At 43.9% G+C, this 21,697-nt stretch overlaps 1 protein-coding gene across 1 annotated transcript; it reads left to right on the forward strand.

Annotated features, from left to right (window-relative positions):
• Positions 1–8,689: 8,689 nt before the first annotated feature.
• On the forward strand, positions 8,690–13,670 carry CNRIP1 (cannabinoid receptor interacting protein 1). The gene is made up of 3 exons (XM_010215146.2): positions 8,690–8,946; positions 9,647–9,791; positions 13,392–13,670. The coding sequence occupies exons 1-3, from the start codon at positions 8,768–8,770 to the stop codon at positions 13,554–13,556; spliced, it is 489 nt and encodes a 162-aa protein (XP_010213448.1). The 5' UTR covers positions 8,690–8,767; the 3' UTR covers positions 13,557–13,670.
• Positions 13,671–21,697: the final 8,027 nt, after the last annotated feature.

The following is a 21,697-nucleotide window of genomic DNA, read 5'->3' on the forward strand; positions in this document are numbered from 1 at the left end:
TCAGACATTTTGCAACTAACTATTCCTTAAATTACTTCTCCAGTCCCATCACCAGGAAAGCACCCACGAGTGCGAGCAATCTCAGTGCATGTGCTTTGCAGGGCTTTCTGCCCAAAGTGTAGCTTCGACTGAATCTATCACATTCAGTTGTCTTTTCCAGTTCTAAAGAATCTTATTACATTCTCTCTTTGCCTATGTAATTCACATTATGCAAAGGATTTGATCCTCAATAAAGACCCTAGGTTCTGACCGAACCAACCATCCACCAGGCAGTTTGCAAGTCAAAGATTCAATACATGCTTTTCAATTTTCTAATTGTCAAATGTACTTGATAACGGCCAACAGAAACTAAAATCAGTAGGTGGGAGAAGGAAAGATAGAAACTTATATATAGCTTGTAAAAATTAATGTTCTTTGTAAACCAAATAAACCTATCACTAAACACTGATCAAAAGCTTTGTTAAAAGCTTTGTTTCACATTTGCAGTAATGAATCTGACTATCACCCCCAGGATGTGAAATCAATTTAAGATGTGTTCCTGAATTTTCAGATGATGCAGCTTCAGATTTCTTTGTGTTGTTTCCAGGATGGCTCACTTCAGCTCCTGTAAGCCTTAAAACAATGCTTGATATCTTCCAAAGCTTGTAGATGCTTCTTGTATAATGTTGATGATAACTTTTTGACGCAAGTTGTGGAGGAGCCAATGAGGAGAGGTGGGCTACTGGACCTCATGCTAACAAAGAGAGGGACTTGTAGGAGATGTGAGGTGGTGGGTAGCCTTGGCTGCAGTGACCATGAGTTGGTGGAGTTCAGGATCCAACGAGGAGGAGGCAGGGCTGTAAGCAGCCTGGCAACAATGGACTTCAGGAGGGCCAACTTCAGCCTCTTCAGAGACCTCCTCAGAAGAATCCCATGGGCTAGAGCTCTAGAAGGAAGAGGGGCCCAAGAGAGCTGGTTAGTTTTCAAGCGGCACTTCCTCCACGCTGAGCTGGCGGATTTCATAGCTAAGCCGCTCTCCATCATCTTTGAGAGATCCTGGAGAACACGGGAGGTGCCAGGGGACTGGAAGAAAGCCAAGGTCACGCCAGTCTTCAAAAAAGGCAAGGAGGAGAACCCAGGCAACTACAGGCCAGTGAGCCTCACCTCCGTCCCCAGAAAAGTGATGGAACGGCTCATACTGGCTGTTGTTTCCAGGCACGTGGAGGACAAGAAGGTGCTGAAGAGCAGTCAGCATGGATTCAGCAAAGGGAAATCATGCTTGACTAACCTGATAGCCTTCTATGATGGAATGACCAGCTGGATAGATGAGGGGAGAGCAGTGGATGTCGTCTCTTTCGAATTCACCAAGACTTCTGACACCGTCCCTCACAACATCCTCCTGGACAAGCTCTGGAAGTGTGGGATAGATGAGTGCACAGTGAGGTGCATTAGGAATTGGCTGGATGGAAGAGCTCAGAGGGTGGTGATCAGCGGTGCGGAGTCTAGTTGGAGGCCTGTAGCTGGCAGTGTCCCCCAGGGGTCAGTCCTTGGTCCAGTCCTGTTCAATTTATTCATCAATGACCTGGATGAAGGCACAGAGCGCTCCCTCAGTAAGTTTGCTGATGATACGAAACTAGGAGGAGGAGTATCCGATACCCCAGAGAGCTGCGCTGCCACCCAGAGGAACCCGGACAGACCGGACAACTAGGCAGTGAAAAACCTCATGAAATTCAACAAGGCCAAGTGCAAGGTCCTGCACCTGGGGAGGAATAACCCCAGACACCAGTACAGGCTGGGGACTGACCTTCTGGTGAGCAGCTCTGCAGAGAAAGACCTGGGCATCGTGGTGGACGACAAGTTGACCATGAGGCAGCAGTGTGCCCTCATGGCCAAGAAGGCCAGTGGGATCCTGGGGTGTGTTAAGAAGAGCAACTCCAGCAGGTCGAGGCAGGTCACTCAGCTCTGGTGAGGCCACATCTGGAGTACTGTGTCCAGTTCTGGGCTCTGCTGTACAAGAGGGATGTGGAGCTGCTGGAGAGAGTCCAGTGCAGAGCTACAAGGATGATCAGGGGCCTGGAACATCTGCCCTATGAGGAAAGACTAAGGGAGCTGGGCCTGTTCAGCCTGGAGAAGAGAAAGCTGAGAGGGGATCTAATCAGTGTCTGTAAGTATCTCAAGGGAGGGAGGCAGTGAGGAGGGTGGTGCTGGCCTCTTTTCAGTGGTGGCCACTGACAGAACTAGAGGAAACGGATGGAAACTGAAGCATCAAAAGTTACACAGGAACTTAAGGAAAAATTTCTTAACAGTGGGGGTGATAGAGCACTGGAACAGGCTGCCCAGAGAGGTTGTGGAGTCTCCTTCCCTGGAGATCTTCAAAATCCGCTTGGATGCAGTCCTGTGCCACATGCTCTAGGTGACCCTGCGTGTGCAGGGGGGTTGGACTAGACAACATCTACAGGTCCCTTCCAACCTTAAGCATTCTATGATTCTATGTTTTTTTTTTCCCAAATAACTCCTCCTGCTCTAAGAGGGTAGATTATTTTTGCTCTTACTGGACAGATTACCTAAGAAATGCAGCTCACAGGCAAAGACTCTATAAAGCTCCAAATCTCCATAAATCTTCATATTTCTGGAAACCAACGTATCATTTTATTAGTTGCCTTGGAGCCATTGTGCTACAGAGCTTGGGGTGAGCATTACAGACCAAGAGCTGGTTCACAGTTAGCTTTTCTTCTGTATCTACCTTGCTGCTTCTCAGGTCTTAAGACAAGAAACCCCTTCCCTTGCTGGAAGAACTTACAGGGAAGAAGGAGGGAAGAATCTGCCAGCATTTTCCTATCAGCATGCAGCCTTTGCACAAGTTTTCCCTTGAGCAGGAGGAAGCTCAGCTCTGCTCTCCAATTCCCACTGATTTGCACTGAGTCAGGATTACAGGCTCTGCATGATTGATTGATGACAGGAAGTGCTCAGGAACAGTTCCTCTTCCACAAGACATCCATGTGACCTTACGTGAAAAAGTAGTTTAATTCGAACAGAAAAGGATGCTGACAGCACACTATGTAAAGAAAACCCAGTCTCTCATTTACCTGCATGAAAATCCCCTGGACTTTCACTGTGAAATTCAGTTAGATATAGAGGCACCAAGCCAGTAACTTCACAATTTACTATTAGTCACTTAAGCAATTCACTTCAAAGCATACAATTACTGTCATTAAGTATTAGCTGGAAGCAACTACTTTTATATCATTTATAACATTAGTTTTCTCTATGCTATTTATATTTCATCCTTAAAACTCACCTATTATTTTGCTCTTCCGATATGTTTCACTGGGACAATCCTTTTCTTTAAGCAGTGAGGCTTGGGTTCACTTATTACCCATCATCACATAGAAACCAGCACTTCATCTTCTCCCAAGCCAAAATGTGTTGATTGGTTAAATCGTTCACCTGAAGCAAAATGCCATTTAACCATACAGTGGCCACAATGCTGTACATGGGACAGGATGGACTGCTGATGCACAACTTCTTTGTGCAGCTATTTTTGAAGAGCAAAAGAAGGGCTTTATTTCTTCCAGGTGACCACACAGAGGAAGACAAAGCTTTAATCCGGCAAAAACAGAAAGTAACCTGCATCATGAAAACCTGTTGCAAAATTTCACCTGTTTCCTCCGTTTCTCTTCAAAGTAGGTAAGGTGTGTGGTCCTGGGTTACAAACATTTGCTGCAATAGAACAACCTGTGTCACAGCTGAACATCTTAACTCAGTTTATTGGCAAGTGAGTTGTTGTTACAAGAGAGATCTTGTTGCTCTGCTTCACAAAATCTTGTTTTCTGCTACATCAGGGCTTGCTCCCACAAGCATTAATAAACAAACAAACAAACCTGTATTTATATATTCATGTATTCAGGTATTCAATATACTTTAACAACTATATTGATTTGAGCACAGGCTCCATGTTAGAGATGGATGGACCTTTATCCAAAGGTCCATCCAAAGCTCAAAAGGATCCAAAGCTCCAAAGGATCCAAAGCTCAAACTCTTCAGACAAAAAAAGGTGTCACTTGCAAGGAAGATATTTGCAATTGCTCAGCTGGTTACATTAACTGCACTGCCCCAGGACAAGCCCTCACACTGCTGTAGCGCTGTGTTTATTGTGATTTAAGTGCCGTAAGCCCTCTCCATCTGGTAACAGAGCACATAGGCTCTCCATATACATGCATCACTCCCACAAATCAGGCTACACTTCAAGGGAAGGTCTACATCAAAGGCTGGGTATTTAAATTATTACCTACACAGGAAAAATAACATAAGCAAGCAATTTGTGGAGGTGATAAATAAAGACTCAGCCCAACTTACAGTTCAGTAACAGCCCTTCTCACTTCATACTCCATTTCTATTGAAAATGGAAATGGAGTATGAAACTTAGAGCTGGCAGGTGTGCGAGCCACAGCACAATGCCCTCCATACGGCATTACACATATGGTTATTGTTAGAGAATGAGAGATTGTGGCTTTGAATTCACCTCTCAAAAAGAAACCAAATGCAGAACACTTCCAAATTAAACATTGTTTTAAAAAAATAGTAATCAAAGAGGGAGGAAGAAATGAAAAGATCATTACAAGTATTACTGATATCATCTTGGAATCCAAATGTTATTGGGTTGGCTGTCATAAATAAACCATCATGTTCTGGCCTCAGGCACATTTCATACATTTAATTTTTGCAGAGCTAAGAGGCAGCATTGGTGCATACACTGGAAAATGGGAAGGACAGCATAAATAATAACACCGAAATGCTGATGTCGCTGACGTTATACATACAGAGATCATATTAAATGAGATACCAAACGGATGTCTCCAGAATGTTTTCTAGGCAAACTGGGCCAGTGTATTAGCTTTACCATAGGCAGTGACTTGCATACATATTAGCTGTGAACTTTCACAGAATAAAATCAGCCTCCCCGGTGACTTACCTCTCTTCTATGGTATTTTCCCTTGAGTTATACAAACAGGTGATGTAGTCAAAACAGGAAAGGCCCAGGGACAGGAGAGATGTCAAGGAGGAGACACAGCAGCGTGAGACCGTCCTTGCCCTGGGAGAAAGAACAAAATGAGAATGGCTAAGTCTGCCAGCCCACCCTGCCCTGGGAGAGCACTGAAGGCCTTGCCAGCTGCTGGCCTCCAGGAAGCCAGCGAGACCTCACACTCGCCTACCCTACCAAACCAGACCATAGGCTGGGGCATCTCAGATGCCAGGGCAACAAAACGCAGGGCAAAGCAAAAAAGCAAACTAACAAACTATTCTGTGTATTAGAATTAAAAAGTTTTACAACAAACAAAATCTCCAAGGCATACAGGCGTGGAGGATGGAAGGAAGGACACCTGACTTTATTTACTTGTTTATGGAAGCAAGTTACTGCTGTGGCCTGAGAGAACACCAAAAAGACACCTTGCCATAAGCCTCATGATGATATATTTAGCTTTGTAATAGCTATGCTTGTCCTCTGCTTCTGGCAAAAAAACACACAGCCTCCTTCTAGCTCCAGATGTTTTGCTCCTATCAGAACATCAAGCACTCGGTATCAGGGCACAGTGAGCGCTGTCTCTTCCCTAAGACCATCCCACTGCCCCCAGCAAGGGAACAGGGCAGGCCAGATCACCAGGTGAGTTCGTGGCAATCAGGCAGAGCACAGGAAGGAAGGAGGTCAGTCCACAGACCAGGGTCAGGTCTAGGGAGGGTAGCCAGAGTGGGACACTGTCAACTGAACAGGACCACGGTAAGAGAGTACATCTGAGGGCTCAGCCAACAGGCTGGGGGCTGGACTGGTGCGCCCAGTGCCAGACACAGGCACGGCTGGAGCCAGGCTGGATACCAAGCTGGATACCAGCATTCCCACAGCATCACTAGGAAAGACCCTGACAACCTTAGCTTGAGCTTAAATAGTCCTCCTGGGCCATGGGAGGGAAGGGGAGTGTTTGGGAGGCTCTGGGTGAGGTGTTAGTGCCCTCAGCTCAGGCTAAGACAATAGCTTATCAGTGAGAGAGAGACATCTTGCTCTCCAGGATTATTTTATTTTATTTTATTCTTTTTTTTTTAACAAGCATAATACTGGCCATTTGGATAATTTTCCCTGTGAAAAGAAGAATGATGCTGCAGCAGCAGAACTGATCTCAAAAAAGCCTTTAGAAAGATAAAACCCTCTGTGAGCTACACCGATAGAGAACATCGAATGGTAGGGTCAGATAATTGAATAACATAAAGACACATTAAGTTATCAGATTGATAAGAAAAAAAAAAGACATTCAAAATTACTTCCTCATAAGTGTTCCACTGTCACAGTGTTTCTCTTTCAAATGGTAAAGCAGACTATGTATGTACAATCCACAATACAAAGCTTAAGTCTTTCATCATGTTTGCCATTTTTTGCTAGTGTACTGGAATAAAATCACAGCCTGGGTTTGTGTCCAGAGAAAGACGATTAATTGTTCAGGCAGAAATAATCAGGGCAAAATGTTTTGTTATAGATCTATCCTTATGGGTACTTGGGAAAGTAATTGCAATCAATGCTTTCAGCTACACACAATTTACTGCAACATGATATATCTCGCTCTTGAGGAAAGCAGATATTATCCCTGATGTCAGCCATTATTCTGTACACCACTTTAAGTGACACTATCAGGTTCCCCATCTAAGGTCTCTGTGGTTTCTTACAGTATTATATTCAAATTCAGTGGGAATTGCTGCAAGCAAAACTTTCACCAAGCCACAAAACACAACAGTTCTCAGCAGAACATAATGAAAAAAAAAGAGAAGTGCCTCACAATGAGCAAAGAAGATATGCAGAGATGCACGCATGGACTTTTTTTTTTTTTTGGAGCCATGAGACAATGAGATTTTTGTGCATATATAGCAGCTGCTTCCTCACCTTACAACCTGTGCATACCAGTTGATTATCTGACACCTCCAAAATATTTCTGAGACTATTTCATATTAGCCTAGACAATGGGTGGGATCCTTTTTACCTAATTTTAGGTGTCTGCTTCTAGTGACCTTTACAGTCAGCAGACATATAGGCAGTAAATATAGGCACTTTAGTGCATGACCTGTGATCAAATGTTGGCTCCTATTGTGGGACAAATTGCTCCTATCATTTACTAACTCTATTGATTATACAACCTTTGAATGTATAAGAGTCTTAGGTGACTCAACAAGCAGTTGGTGTCTGTAGAGCAGATTCATACATAGATGAACCCTACCATACCAAACCTTATATCAGGAGGATTTGAGTTAAGATAACAGTGCCCAAAAGACTCTTCCCCAACATGAATGATGAAGAGGCCACTACCACACCATGCAGAGGGAACTGTTGGGCTTCTCTCTCCCTCTCTTTCTCTTTTTTTTTTTTTAAATAGCATTTGCTCCAGTCTTGATTGTTCAGGGGGAGAAGCAGTGACTCCACCGTGTAACCACTTTCCCCTGCTGCCAGCAACAGCCACTGGAAGCTGGGTGTTACTTATAGAGATCAAGACATACCTAGTTCTGGGATGGAGGGGGTGTCCCCCTCCCTTATCTTTGTGGAAACCTTGCTGCTAAGAACGGTTCTTAGCTAGATACCTAATCAAGGTAAATACAGGAGCATTTCTGTTATAGTGGTCAAGTTTTCAGCAATATGTATTCTTCTGCTCAAGGTTCATTTAAAAAAAAAATATTCCCTTAGTCACCTCAATAAGTGCAACTGGGTAATGTTAGATATTCCATCTGGCTTGTAAATGCTACATTTTACCAACATATGTATATACTCCAGCTTTAGAAAAAGAAAGAAAAGGTCAGGTCCCACACAACTGTAGGTGAACTAGCTGTGCTGTTCTCCTCATGAATTCCTGAGCTCTGCCCGATACCAAATCAAGACAAAGATATATTTATGGCCCGAATCATGTGTCAGCTATGAGAATGCTGTAGTTTTAACAGCAAACACAAGAACAAATGCAAAAGCTGGGGAGGTTGTGTCACACAAGTCTCCTGTTTCTGGGCTAAAAGCCATCTCTGACTGGGATATGATCTATGGCAAGATGAATTACAGTGACGAAAGATGAAACATCTTTCAGTTTCAAAAATACATCTCCTTAAAGAAATGGTACCAGCCACGAGACGTAAAGAAATAAGACTGTGATTTGCTACTGCAGTTTCAGCGTTCCTTCTCTTAAAGGAAGAAAATTGGGATGAAGCGGCAAGAATCCTCATAGAAGCTCTGACCCAAATATCGATGCCAGTGAAATCACAGAGGGGCCCGGCTGTGACTCTGGCGGGGGTAGGAAACTGCCCCTGGGGCCGGGAACGGCAGCTCAGGGGCAGCAGGAGCGGCCGCGCTGCGCCTCGAGCCGCGCCGCCCGCGGGCGCTGTCCGCCGCCCTGGTGCTGAAGCTGCTCCGCGCGCTGCCGCTCCGGCCACACGGCGGGATTAAGGCTGCGGTAATCGGGGCCGGATTAGCTCCCTGGAAACCGGTTGAATTGTCAACAGCTGCAGACGTGCCCAAGGCGGGAGCGGCGCAGGGGCGCACAGCTGCTGCGCAGTGATTGGAAGCGGTTGCGGGGGGAAGGGAAGGGTGGGAAAAAATGTCTCATCCAATGCTTTTGGGAAGGGCTGGGCTGGCGCGGATCCGGCAGCCCCTCCTCTTCCTCCTCCCTCCTCCTCTTCCTCTCCCTCGCCGCCTCGGTCTTGGCTGCCGGTAGCCACCTTCTGTGGAGGGGGAGCAAGGAGCACGAGGCCCACAGCCACCCCACTGCAAGCCATGGGCGACATCCCCACCCTTGTGAAAATCAGCGTCTCCCTCAAAATCCAGCCCAACGATGGCGCAGTCTATTTCAAGGTGGACGGGCAGCGCTTTGGCCAGAACCGCACCATCAAGCTGCTCACCGGGGCCAAATACAAGATCGAGGTGGTCCTCCGGCCCGGCACCGTTCAGGCCACGTAAGTGCATCCTTCGCGGCACAGCCCAGGGGCGCCTCCAGCAGCCCTCCCTCCCCTAGTGCTTTATTTTTAGAGGTTTAATATTTTTTCCTGGCAGGCTGACAGCCGAGGGTTTCTGAGATTTCTGCCTCCCCACCCTCTTGCTTTGGTGGACCCGTTTCTAGGTCCCTAGACAGCTCTTCCCCTTGCGCTGCCCAGGCAGCACACAGGGCCAGCCCAGAGGAGAAGCCAAGTGTGGGAGTTGCCTCTTTCCCTCCATTCCCACCTCTATCCAGCCCTTTACAGTCCTTGCTCTTTTTCTCTCTCCTTCCCATGGTTTGCTCTGGCGCAGGGAGAGGGGCCAGCCCCTCCAGCCCTGCATTTCAGAGATGTCCCCTGCCCCAGCCCCACAGCACCATGGCAAGATAGAGACAGGCAGCAGGATGGCTGTAGCTGGAAAAGCAGCTCTGGGGGGAGGGGAGCCACAGAGAAGGAATTCAGCCAGCACGGCCCCAACTTCTGGAGCTTAGATCACCCTTGCCTTCCTTTCCACTTCTTCTCTAAGGGTCTGCAGAGCTCTGACACATCAAGGAATCACAGTGAGTCAGCAGGTTCCGCAGGTTTCTTACTATCCTAGAAGCCGGCAAGCCCCCATGCTGGCTCCAGGCTGCTGGAAGGGGCCTGCAGGGCTACTCAAGGCCAACAGCCCATCTCTTTGCAGGACAATGGGCATTGGTGGTGTGAACGTACCGCTGGAGGAAAAATCAAGGGATGCACAAGTGGTCTCTTACACAGGGATCTACGACACAGAAGGAGTGCCCCACACCAAGAGTGGCGAGAGGCAGCCCATCCAGGTCAACATGCAGGTACGTGGCCCTCGATTCAGTGGGAGCTGGCCCAGGAGGACAAGGGAAAGCAGCAGAGGACAGAGGTGTGGAGCTCTAGAGTAGCAGGACAGAGCCTGGTCACAGCTGTTGCCCCCAGCTGTCCTCCTCTTGGCTGTGTCACTGGGGCTGCTGGTCAGAGTGTAGCTCAAAAGGCACAACTCATGCAGCCTAAGCAGGAGCCAAGAGAGCTGCAGGGGCCAGGTGGAGGATTCCCAGAAACCTGCATAGCTCTTGGGACACTACAAGAGGAAGAAATTGGGCTCCTCAGAGCCAATCCTTCTGCCTCTTCTGCAGGCAGTACTACAGACTTCAGGAAATTCTCACCAAAACTATGTGGCTCCATCTTGTAATCTAGTCCCAAGCCCTTTGTGCACAGATTCCCTTTGTGTCTGCCAGCACCGCCAACTTCCTTGGAGCATGAGGTGCAATCACCTCCCCCTTCAGCGGTCACCTGCAGGACACCACCTGTGTGAGGCTGAAAGCACCTGCCCAGACACAGACACAGTCAGGCTGAGGGTGCTCTCCTCCCTCTCTTTGTCCACATGCTTCCATGGTTTCCAACACTACACTAACTGTGCACCTGCAAACTTCCTCCTGGAGGTAGATGCTTACCCCGACCTTGCCATGCATCCAAAGTGAGAGGAGATAAAAGTCCAAGCCCCTAAGGCGCAGAACTGGCATCTGAGAACACTCTTTGGTAATGTTTAGCATGCAGAGGGAGATTGGTTTGGCTCTGAGGTTCCATTTTTCCTGATTACGGTTCTGTAAGAGACTCCTATATGTACTTCCCACATGGAAGAAGGGGAACTGCGATCCTCAACTACAGCTCTCCTAGAGCTCTCTTCCAATTTATACCAGGTTAGGATCTCACTTAGGCTACCTGATGTCTTGCACTTGCTGGCAGCACTCAAGACTTCATCTTTATGGATTCTTATGCTGCACTTCCTTCCCCCCCCCCCACCTGCCCGAAACATCACTTAGCACATCAAACTCCTCCAGAATAAAAACTGTGACACATCTGTTTGAAGTTTCTGATAACTACAGCAAGTGTAATGATTTTGGAGACCCACATCTTAGCTGAAGCATAACAGTGACTACCTGAAGCATTTGATCATAATGATTCCCTCTCTGTGCAGTTGCTTCCTTTCAGGGAAACCAAATAAAACCCAGCCAAACTCCTCAACTGTCCAACTCCGCTCCTTTCAGGAGCCTAGGACAAATACACAAGGCATGGGCAGGCGCCCTTCTTGACACAGAGCAGGAGGAGAGGAAATTTTTCTATAGCACTAACCTAGAAAACATCTCCTTGATGCCACTGTTCAGTGTAACTACTGGGTTTTACTTAGTCCTTATGCATGTAGTCCTTATGCAGGAGGTGGAAAGGCAGTGCTCCAAAGAACCTTTTTGGTCCTGCTTTAAGAGGCACCCCTGTTTTGATAGCCACACATAACATTGCTGTGAGATCTGAAAATCTGGAACTGTACTTTTTCTTTGGGAAAAATCTAGTCAAATAAAACACAAATGAAACAAGTTCAAGTAACAAAAAGACCACCTATCTCTCTGACACAAGCTCGTAGCTGCTTTTTTTGCAGCATCAGAACGAGCAGCCACAATATTTGTCCAAACAGGAGCTTTACATATCAAATCCTGAGATACTAACCATGAAGTTAATAGGATTTGCAAGTGTTAAGCAGGTAATTCAACCTCTTTTAGGATTTGATCTTGACAGACTGGTTCTTTAATATAGACTTAAGAATCAACAACTGATACTTACAAGTATTAAATATGGACAATTCAACAGGGATTTACATGCTTAACTCTTCACTTAGCTCTTTAGCAAGACAGAGCTGGGACAAATTTAGGGACCTCACCTCAGTGAGCCCATGCCAAAAAATGCTTATAATGTCCACTTCCTGCAAATGCAAACTGGGCTTACTGCACACAAGTTGAACAAGTACTACTCTTAATATCATCTCACCTTCTATAAACACTGTTTTCTTCATGATCAATCCCTGTTCTTCCTTCCTCTTCTGGAGACGGATGTCTGATGCTCCTCTTTACCGGCAACGTCTGGCTTTGCACAGTACTACTCGATGCGCTTAACCCTTAGTATCCTGCATAACAAGCAGTACCAGGATTACCATCAGAAGGTGTTAGGAAAGGACCCTTACATAAGGTTTTGGCTGGTGAGAATATGAATAGTTTGTACACTGCCTTCTCTCCTCTTCTAAGGAAGCAGCAGGAATGATGCAGCTATTCCTTTAAGGTCACACACACAACTGGTGCCAAATAAAATCTTTCACAAACCTCAACACACAGCAATTCTTGCTGTTGTCAAGGCTAAATTTAAGTTACTGGATGAGGGAAGATTTTAAACCATGTCCAATACACAGCAGCAGGTTACAATCCACATTTTGAGCTTAAATACAAAACCTGAGAAATTTGAGTACAGAATGTTCCGCCTGCAACTGAGCAAGAGGAACTGTGTAAAAGGGCTCTCGTACTGACTTTCCAAGGGTGGTTAACAGTATGTAGATGATCAAGGGTCAGCTCCCAAGCACATGATGGGAATGGAGAATAGTCAAGGGAAGAACCTGTCATTAAATGTGCGATGGAAACATTTAAAAGGAAAAAAAAATGCTAGAGAACAGATTGCCATTCAGTAGCACTGAGTCCCCTATCTAGTATTTTCTGCCAACGGAACAAATCAACAAACCGGCAGTGCATGAACTCCACACCTTCACACTGGTCTCTCTGCAAGGTGTCAGGTCTGCAGTCTCAGAATTGCAAAGTTCACAATATCACCATTGAAATAGCAGCCTTTCCTTATAAGCACCACTCACAGAGATTCTGATGTTCTAAAGGTGTCCAGCAGTGATTTAAAAACCATGAGATTTTATACAATAAGCTTTAATTACTACAGTCATAGTTCCATTTCCTTTTCAGTAAGGTGCAAACGTGGCCAGACAGCTTGGCAGTCAAAGCTGTGTTACCTTCATGGGATCAGATCCTACCTGCTAATACACGCCGGCCCCTTCCTGGCCTCCATTACCCACACGGAGGTTTGAGAGCTGGCCCAGCTCTACGTGGTCTCAATCAGCAGGCTTCTCTGCACTGTAAACACCAAACAGAGACATCAAACATTTCGGATTAGGCAAAGGGAAGAAAGTCCTGGCGGCCTTCAGGATCACCAGACCAGCCACTACCACGTCATTTTGAGGATTACACCGTTACCCTTGATTCCTGCTGTTAGCAACGTTTTACACATGTGTAAACTTTAACATTTTTATTCTCTTGTCTTTCCCACACAAACGACTACAAGCGAATAGCACACAGAGAATCTGGTGCTGCATGTTCCGTGTATTCCTAAGCACAAAAAGCTTCATGGTGTCTCCTAGAGCAGGTTTTACAGATCTTTGATTTGTCAGCTTAAGGAATAATAACTCTTGCATGATTTGCTTTATTGTCCACAGTTTTGTAAAGCTCTTTTCCATTGAGAGGAGAGGGAAAAAAAAAAAAAAAAAAAAAAAAGGACAAAACAATCAGCTTACTAACATTGATATTCCTTCTCCTTCACAGTTTAATGACATTGGTGTTTTTGAAACAGTCTGGCAAGTCAAATTCTATAACTACCACAAACGGGATCATTGCCAATGGGGAAACAGTTTTGGCAGTATCGAGTACGAATGCAAACCAAATGAAACGCGCAGTCTCATGTGGATCAACAAAGAGACCTTCCATTGAAGAGAAGTGAATAAACAGTGCTGGACAATCTCCTTAAAGCAAAACCTACCTTCTGAAACCAGCAAGAAGCCTTAGCAAAGGCCTACTGTAATGTTGTATTGTCCTGTGAGGTTCCAGTAACTCCAGTTATCCAGTCGGTGCCTACTAAGGTATTGCAAGTTTGCCATGGTGTTGCAGATTCATCTGTCTTACGGAGAACACTGCAGGCATCATGGTAGAGAGTATTTGATACCTGTGTAGATCGTACTATCATAATACTAGCATTAATATTTGGACATCCACTAAACAGTTCCAGTAGATGTAACAACCTTTGTTTTTTGCTTTTCTGCTTAGCCATTTGGATGCAACATCACATTGGTGATCTTCGTATTTACAGATGTGTTTGCTCCAAAATCAGTGTACTCCTTCAAGCAGTTTGTTTACACTCCATAACTAGAGACAGCAAAAAGTACAAGTTATGGATGTTTGTAGGTTTAGCTAAATGGCAGCTACTGCACTGTGGATATTGTGCTTGCATATCGAGGGATTTGGAAACTCATTGGTTCTCCCTTTTGTTGAGTGTTGTAAAAGTATTCTGTGATAAATTTCCTAATTGTGAGATTTGGTAAATTATCATTCTTTGTTGTTAAGTTTCCCAATCCCTGAAATGGTTTCAGGAAACAAGCTAACTTAAACAAAGAAAAAAGCAATATATCAGTTGTGGTCCTAACAAAAACAAACATCTAATGACATGGCTAGTGCCTACCTTAAGAGCACACAGCAGTCATCTCTTTTTTTTCTCTCCAAGGTATAGCAGCCATCCTTAATTTAATTGTCAGAATATGAGTTCTGACAGTAATCAGCATTTGTTTTAATGACACATTCCTCAAACCAGAAAAATCCTAGTAACTTTTCCCCCCCTCTCAAACTTTACCACCCTATCATGCCAAAATCTACCAGATTTCTTACAGAAAATTCTCAAGCATTGCGAGGAGAATGAAGATCCCGGTGTGCTTGTACATGTATTGTATTCTGTTCAGTAAAGACAAGGATGTAAGCACTGGAAGGGTTATGACTTAAGGTGCTAAATAAACGCTGGGTCAGTGTTTAACACATACTGAAAATAGAAGACAAGCATATCTTTTTTCAGTAAACAGAGCAGGGAAACAGCAGCCCCATCCCATCTCCAGCTTTAACTGAAGCAAGCTGCCAGTTCTTGCATATTGGTTGTTCCCTTTGTTAATAATTTGTAAATTGTGTATGTAAACGGAAACCACAACTTTTGATCTTTGTAATAAAGGACTTAAATTTCTTTCTGTATGAAAATACGACCATCTAAATAAGAGTAGAAAACACTGTATCAAAAACACAGTTGTTTTAAAAGGCCAAGAGCAGAGGATACATAGCACTTCCCAAGTGTCCTGCTCAGTTTCACAGACCTCATGGTCAGTACCCAGAGGCACCATTTCTAGGAAACACTGATCCACTGTGCACAGATCCAAAATGCAATAGTCCTGAATGGAGATTATTGGTAAAGTTCAACAGCATTTTGTTGTCCTAATATCTTGGAAAGTCATGATTTTGGACAGAAGTGACATACGAACATAAATACTTCTTTCTGCAAGATTTTTAAGCAAAAAGGTTTAAAAAAATCCCCCAAAGGAAAAAAAAATAGTACCCGAGTGTCAAATTCAGCACTGTCTACTTGAGTTTTCTGCAGGCACCAACATGTCTCAGGGATGAGTGCTGACTTGTTTTCATTTTAAAGCCTGTATTTCAGATGAAAATATTTTCAGCATTTAAGCAGAAATTTCCACATAATAGACCTCAACATTACATTTTCAGCCATCAACATCTAGAACATTATTTATTTCTCCAACAATCTATATACTGCAGTACTTTTGTTTGTACACAAAAACTGGAAGCACATTGTCATGAAATATATTTGATGCATAAATTTGTCCTAGTAAAATTAAAATGTGCAAGACTGACCTCCATGTCGAGTTCAGCTTCCATGAAATCCTTGGCCCACAACATCCTAGTGCTGTAGCACTTAGGGAATATCACAGTGAATAAATCCATCTTAGCCTGACACAGCAGGGCTGTTACTCTCAGTTACCTGGAAGCTCATCCTTCTAAGCCTCATACAGACTCTTGTCCATATGGATAGCAAGCAGGGCAGCTCTTGTTTGACATCCTAGCAGTTCCAAGCACTCAGAAAAGAGCCCTTGGACAGTGGGCGGCTTCTCAAAGGAAGACAAGAACACTCAGACCTGCAACCCCCACATCCACAGGCTCCACACTGCTGTCCAGAATTGCAGCACTCCTTAACCCACTGTAGCAGTGATGAAAGTTCTGGTTGAGATGTTATTTTTGGGAAGGTGTAGGAGGAATTCACCAGCAGTTATTTCCTTATCTGTTAAAGGATGTTTAAGCATGGAGGAACATGGTTTGATAGCCCTGCATTATCCCTGCATAACAGAAGATAACACCCACGGTACTTGTAGCCTACTGCTACCACCTTGGACAGCAGCATTGGTACTCTGCACATAAAAACAGCACAGTTCCACCAGCTTCCTCTTGCTCGCAGATAAATATCTGCACCTCAAAGAGCCTCAAGAATTCAGAAGCTCCCTCAAAGTATTGTAATGGATTTCTCATCTAGGACAATATTTGTAAACACTCATAAATCTCAATAAAATAATTGCTGTTGTAACAGTTTGATGCACTGTTCAACCAACAGCATTTAATCTCCAAACAAGTTTGATTCTCTGCACACCTATTTCTAATTAGTGTTTCCACTTTGGGTTAAAATCACAAAATTCAAAACATCACACACAGAGCAAGCTTGAGCCAGCAATGTGTCCCTGTGGCCAGGAAGGCCGATGGGCTCCTGGTTGCATCAGGAGTGTTGGCAGTCGGGCGAGGGAGGAGATCCTACCCCTCTGCTCAGCTCTGGGGAGGCCGCACCTGAAGTGCTGGGTGCAGTTCTGGGCTCCTCAGGACAAGAGGGACAGGGAGCTTCTGAAGAGGGTCCAGCGCAGAGCCACAAAGATGATGAAGGGACTGGAGCATCTATTATATGAGGAAAGACTGAGCCAGCTGGACCTGTTCAGCCTGGAGAAGACTGAGAGGAGATCTGATCAGTATGCACAAATACCTTAGGGGAGAATGTAGGGAGGATGGGGGAAAACTCTTCTCCGTGGTGGCCAGTGACAGGATAAGGCATAATGGGTACAAGCTGAAACCCAGGAAGTTCCACCTCTATATGAGGAAGAAGAACTTTCCAGTGAGGGTGCCAGAGCCCTGGCACAGGCTGCCTAGAGAGGTTGTGGAGGCTCCTTCTCTGGAGATCTTCAAACTCGCCTCGATGCCACCCTGTGCCCCGTGCTCTGGGTGTCCCTGCTGGAGCAGGGGGGTTGGACCAGACGATCTCTAGGGGTCCCTTCCAACCTCAACCATTCTGTGAGTCTGTGATTTATGCAGCAATGTCAAAAACGCTGATAGTGTCAATCCAGCTGAAATCACAAAAACACAGATATCCGAAGCTTTTATACAGGAGACCCTTCAAGACTTCTCATGATATTTCCAGTTTTCATTTTTATAAGAAAGAGTAAAATATGTAGAACTTTTCAGAGTTGCTTTTTCATCTACATTTAGGTAACAGTTAGCACGTTCAGACTGCTGAGCAAAAAAGATCTAAGAGTAAACTGCCTCTTCTGCCTCTTCATGCAGAAAAAACATGCGGGAACTAATCAGGCTGAATTCCAATTGTAGAACAGGAAGGAAATGACCAGCTACCAAAATATAAAGTGGCTAAACTGGACTGTAGAAAGGGGGTCATCAGTAGAGGCCTAGCAGGGTCTGCTACCACAGTGCCAGAAAAGAGAACTCAGCTATACACATCGTTTGCATGGTACACTAACACTCAACTGAACTTCTCAGTATAGCATGGTATGCACAAGTCAAAAGTTGCAAACACTTCTGAATTTTACCAAAATTATTGGGGGTTTTAACCTTTTCAGCTGCAGTCAGTCATGCCCCCCAGCCAGCCATAAACATATTGATACATACAGATCTACACCGGAGACAAGGCTTAAAAGCAATGACAGTTTTTTCCATTAAGCTTCATGTCAAAAATCGTGAAATTCTTCCAACACATAAAAGCACATTTGCACTGACAACTTGTAAGGTTTTGACATTTTGATGTTCTGCTTTTGGACAAATGCAAGCCTCGATGCTGTCATATAAAAAAGCTTCATATACAGTTAGTAAGACCTCTATTACAAAGCTGACACTATTTCTCCCTAGACTTCAAATAGCAATGAACAGCCTGGCAGCCCATCCTCTAACTTCTGCAGCATCTGAGCTATCATGAGCCGAGTTACCACGAGTTTCACACGAGCCCTAGAAGCCAGAGGTGGATGCTTAAGAAAGCAAGACATCACAGCCCAATTCATTCCTGGTACAAAGTTCATTGAAATGTGGCATTAACACAAGGGATGAATTTGCCTTGATATACTAAAAATTTGATTAACACTAACCTTAGTCAAAATAGAGCTCTAAGAATTTGCACCTAACATCTTAACACAAATGAAATATGACTCACTGAGGAAGGACCTCCAGGATGATTAATTGTTTTGGATACCATGAAAAAAAAATCTGCTACAGATCATTTGCCTTATCTCTGAAATATTTAATATATTTTTTCTCTAAGGATCACAAACTAACATTTTGTGCTTGCCAACTGATATAAAATATTATATAATGAACTCATAGAGCTGAATAAAACTTCTTGCATTTTTTAAAAATGAAAACAACTAATGAAATTTCCACTTGCTGAAAAAGCAGAATCATTAGCTAGTCCTATAAGCTAAAATGCACAACACTCGAAGCATCTATTCCCACATAGACTTGTCATAAATATGGTATGGTGGGAGTTAAAAACATGAGATAGTGGAAAGGGGGAATGAGGCAGGAGCGAAATCAACCTTGAATGAATTAACTGGCCCTTCCACTTCGAGTGCCTTCAGCCGGCACTCAAGCACAAAGCAAGCAAGGAAGAAACTCTGCAACATACTAATTTCCAGGACTGCAATATGACCCAAATAGCACTTAAAAGGGAGATGAGGCTCCCCAACCTTCATCCCATGACCTTTATTCTCGGAGAACCATGTACAAAGCTTGCACTAATGCTTTCTATGCCCCATTCATTCCACAGATCCATGAGTGATGAGGCCTCCCCTACAGAGAGCTGCTGTATGAATAACCAAAGGGAAAATCGTGGACAGGCAAAAATGTGGTGAACTTCAGATCACCAGCATGAATCTTATTCAGCTCAAGGTGAAATACTGGTTCTAGCTAGCAGAGATTTGATATCAAGATGAGTCCCAGCTTCAACTCCTCCATCACAAATTAGTCTTTGTATTTCTTGTGACATCTGATTTTCACTAACAGATAGGGCTCTGACCACAGCAGAGCCTTCTACCAACAACCTCTGGTTGCAGCAATGTCCAAAAACACTTTAATACAGATTTTCAGGAATTAATAGAACAAATTATCATGTTTATGAAAAGGAAAATAAATTGAATTATAAAAAGGTCAGAAGTTTTGTGGACTGTAAATCACAGATGCTTCCAAAATACTGAAGTCAGTAAACAAAATTTGTAAAAATGTCAATTATTTAATGTAAAACACTCCAAGAAGCCACATTATGCTGTTCAATTCTCTAGTTTGGCATAAAACAGCAGCACCTTTTGTTGGGATTTATGAGAAAAGCTGCAGTGCTAACATTCTGACTCAAAGTTCTCAGGCATAACTTCAAGTATTAGCGCTTAAAAAAAGAACTTGAGATACATTAGCCCCATAACTGATATGCATTTTTAGAAATAATTCCTTACAAAGTTTGAAGGACTAGTTTTGGAAAAAGCTCTCGGAATACAGCAGGGTTTTGAATTCCAGCATCTGAAAGCAGCTTCAGAAATTCTGTCCCACTCGCCCGCTAACTTAAACATCACAGCGCTACACCTCAACCTTCCTCCTAATCCCTGCAGATATCCCTCCTTCCACATGAGGGAGCCTTTCACCTGGAATGCGGCTGAACCTCTCGTTCAGTTACCTCATCTTGGAAACGGTGGGGAAGTTCTCAACAGCTCAGGACAGCTCTTATTGGAACAGCTTTCACAAAGGAGCAGAAAGGGTTCACAAAATGAAGCAGAAAATTGGAAAGCAAAGCTGCAGTCCTTATAATACTTATAAACTAAACTACATTTACTTATTCCCAAAACAAACAAACAAAAACACCCTGCAAGGTTCCAGAAGTTACATAAAGCAAGTTTAACTCAGTGTGAGCTGACAAAAATTTTCTAGGCCCTTCTGATCTCAGAGATAGAAAATTAAGATTGCATAGAAGCGCTGCCTTGATTTTCTTTGATCCTTGTGCCACTGCATGCTGTGGCTCTGCTTCTCCTCCCAGTTATTTGGGTCTTGGCACACTGCAAGAGCACCATTTATACACAGACACACCTGACGTCAGTAAACTTCCAAAACACAACCAAACCATGAGCTCTCCAGACAGCACTAGAAGGAGCAATAAAATCACACTAACTCAAAGCACACAGCATCTCGAGAAGACATCCTCCCTAACAAGGGAAAGAAAAAAACTCAAGCTTGAAAATATATTTTGAAGGAAACAAAGAAAAAAGGTAGATGTAGATTAGTAAGCAAGTATCTACAAAACATTTTGTAGATACTTGCTTACTAATCCAGTCTCAAGTGAAGTTCACGTTTACCAGGTTAACATGCACAGCAGTTTTTTTCCAGGAAAAAACAAAGAAACAACCCCAAAAACAAAAACATGACAGCTCACTGCCATTACTCAAATTCATTTCCACTACTGCATTATTTGTCTTCCTTACTTGCACCACACTTGATGGGAGCTCTGAGGTGCACTTTCTACAATCGCAATATTGTGGTAATTGTATAATTAGTAGTTTTCGAAGTTGCTACTTACAGCACTGTTTCCTTAGTAAAATCAGCAAACCCAGAAGTGACAAATCAAGGATTAAGCTTTGCTGTCCTCACCACTTAATAGCTAGAGAATTTTACAGTCCCTCTTGTCTCAGTTCAAGTCCCTAAGGGCCATCCTTCTCCTACTGTGTATCGCTAACTGGCAATAATGGCAATAACACATGCACGAAAGGGACAATGAGCCCTTGAACTCTCCTATAGCAGTAATTTCAAAATATCAGAGTAAACAAATTTTGCATGTGAAGATAATAAGCCTAGTCACCAGTTTCCATGTTTCAGAAAGCATGAGTCCGTATACTGAGAACACATGATAAACTAAAGACACCAGGGTCCCTTAGTTTCCAGTTTTGTAAGAATTTCAAGTACTGGTTCTACTACAAACAATTTTAATAGCTTATTAACACAGTGACCTAAAATAGTGCAATACCATGGAGCCAAGTGAGGGAGAGGGCAGCAGACAAAATGCACCTTCTTCCTCAAAGGTCTCACAATCTTGATTTATGATTAGTCACCCCCTCGCAAAAAGCTCTTTTCTTCTGGCATTTAAAGTAATGACTTCAAAGTAATATTATGAGTCTCCACTGTCTACAACACTTGCTACTACACTGTGAGCACATGGGATCTGTTTTCACTTACAATAACCAACAGCAGGAAAGATGGATTCAACTCTAGGTCACGGCCAGCTATGCTGCAGGCTACAATTTAAGTGAGAAAGGCTGAGCACAAGGTGCTAACTCAGCACTGTTCCACCTTTTTAACCAAAGCGCTCCCTATCTTTTTTGGAGGGAAAGGGAAAAACAACCTGCAGATGATGCCAATGGCAGATCACCTGCCATGACTGGCAGGTATTTTGCAGGACAAAGCCTTCACTGCTCAGTGGTAGTGAACCCTGCAAAATTATCATGCTCTAGGATATGTGTAAATTGCTAACAAAATATTAATACTGAACCAAAGACCAGACAGCATAGCTTGAAAGAAGTCTGCCAAGTCCACAATATAAGCTAAGGCAACCAAAGAAAATCTTGCTTATGTTGTTTATGTAACACTTAATAAATCCCAGTGGGAGAAGGGACAGCTGTGCAAAGCTGGCTTGGTTGCCCCACTTTTTTAAACAATAATAATATCTATTATTG

Source organism: Tinamus guttatus, unplaced genomic scaffold (genome assembly GCF_059628265.1).
Source record: "Tinamus guttatus ecotype Peru unplaced genomic scaffold, ASM5962826v1 Tinamus_guttatus_pri_ptg000116l, whole genome shotgun sequence".
Classification (NCBI taxonomy): domain Eukaryota; kingdom Metazoa; phylum Chordata; class Aves; order Tinamiformes; family Tinamidae; genus Tinamus; species Tinamus guttatus.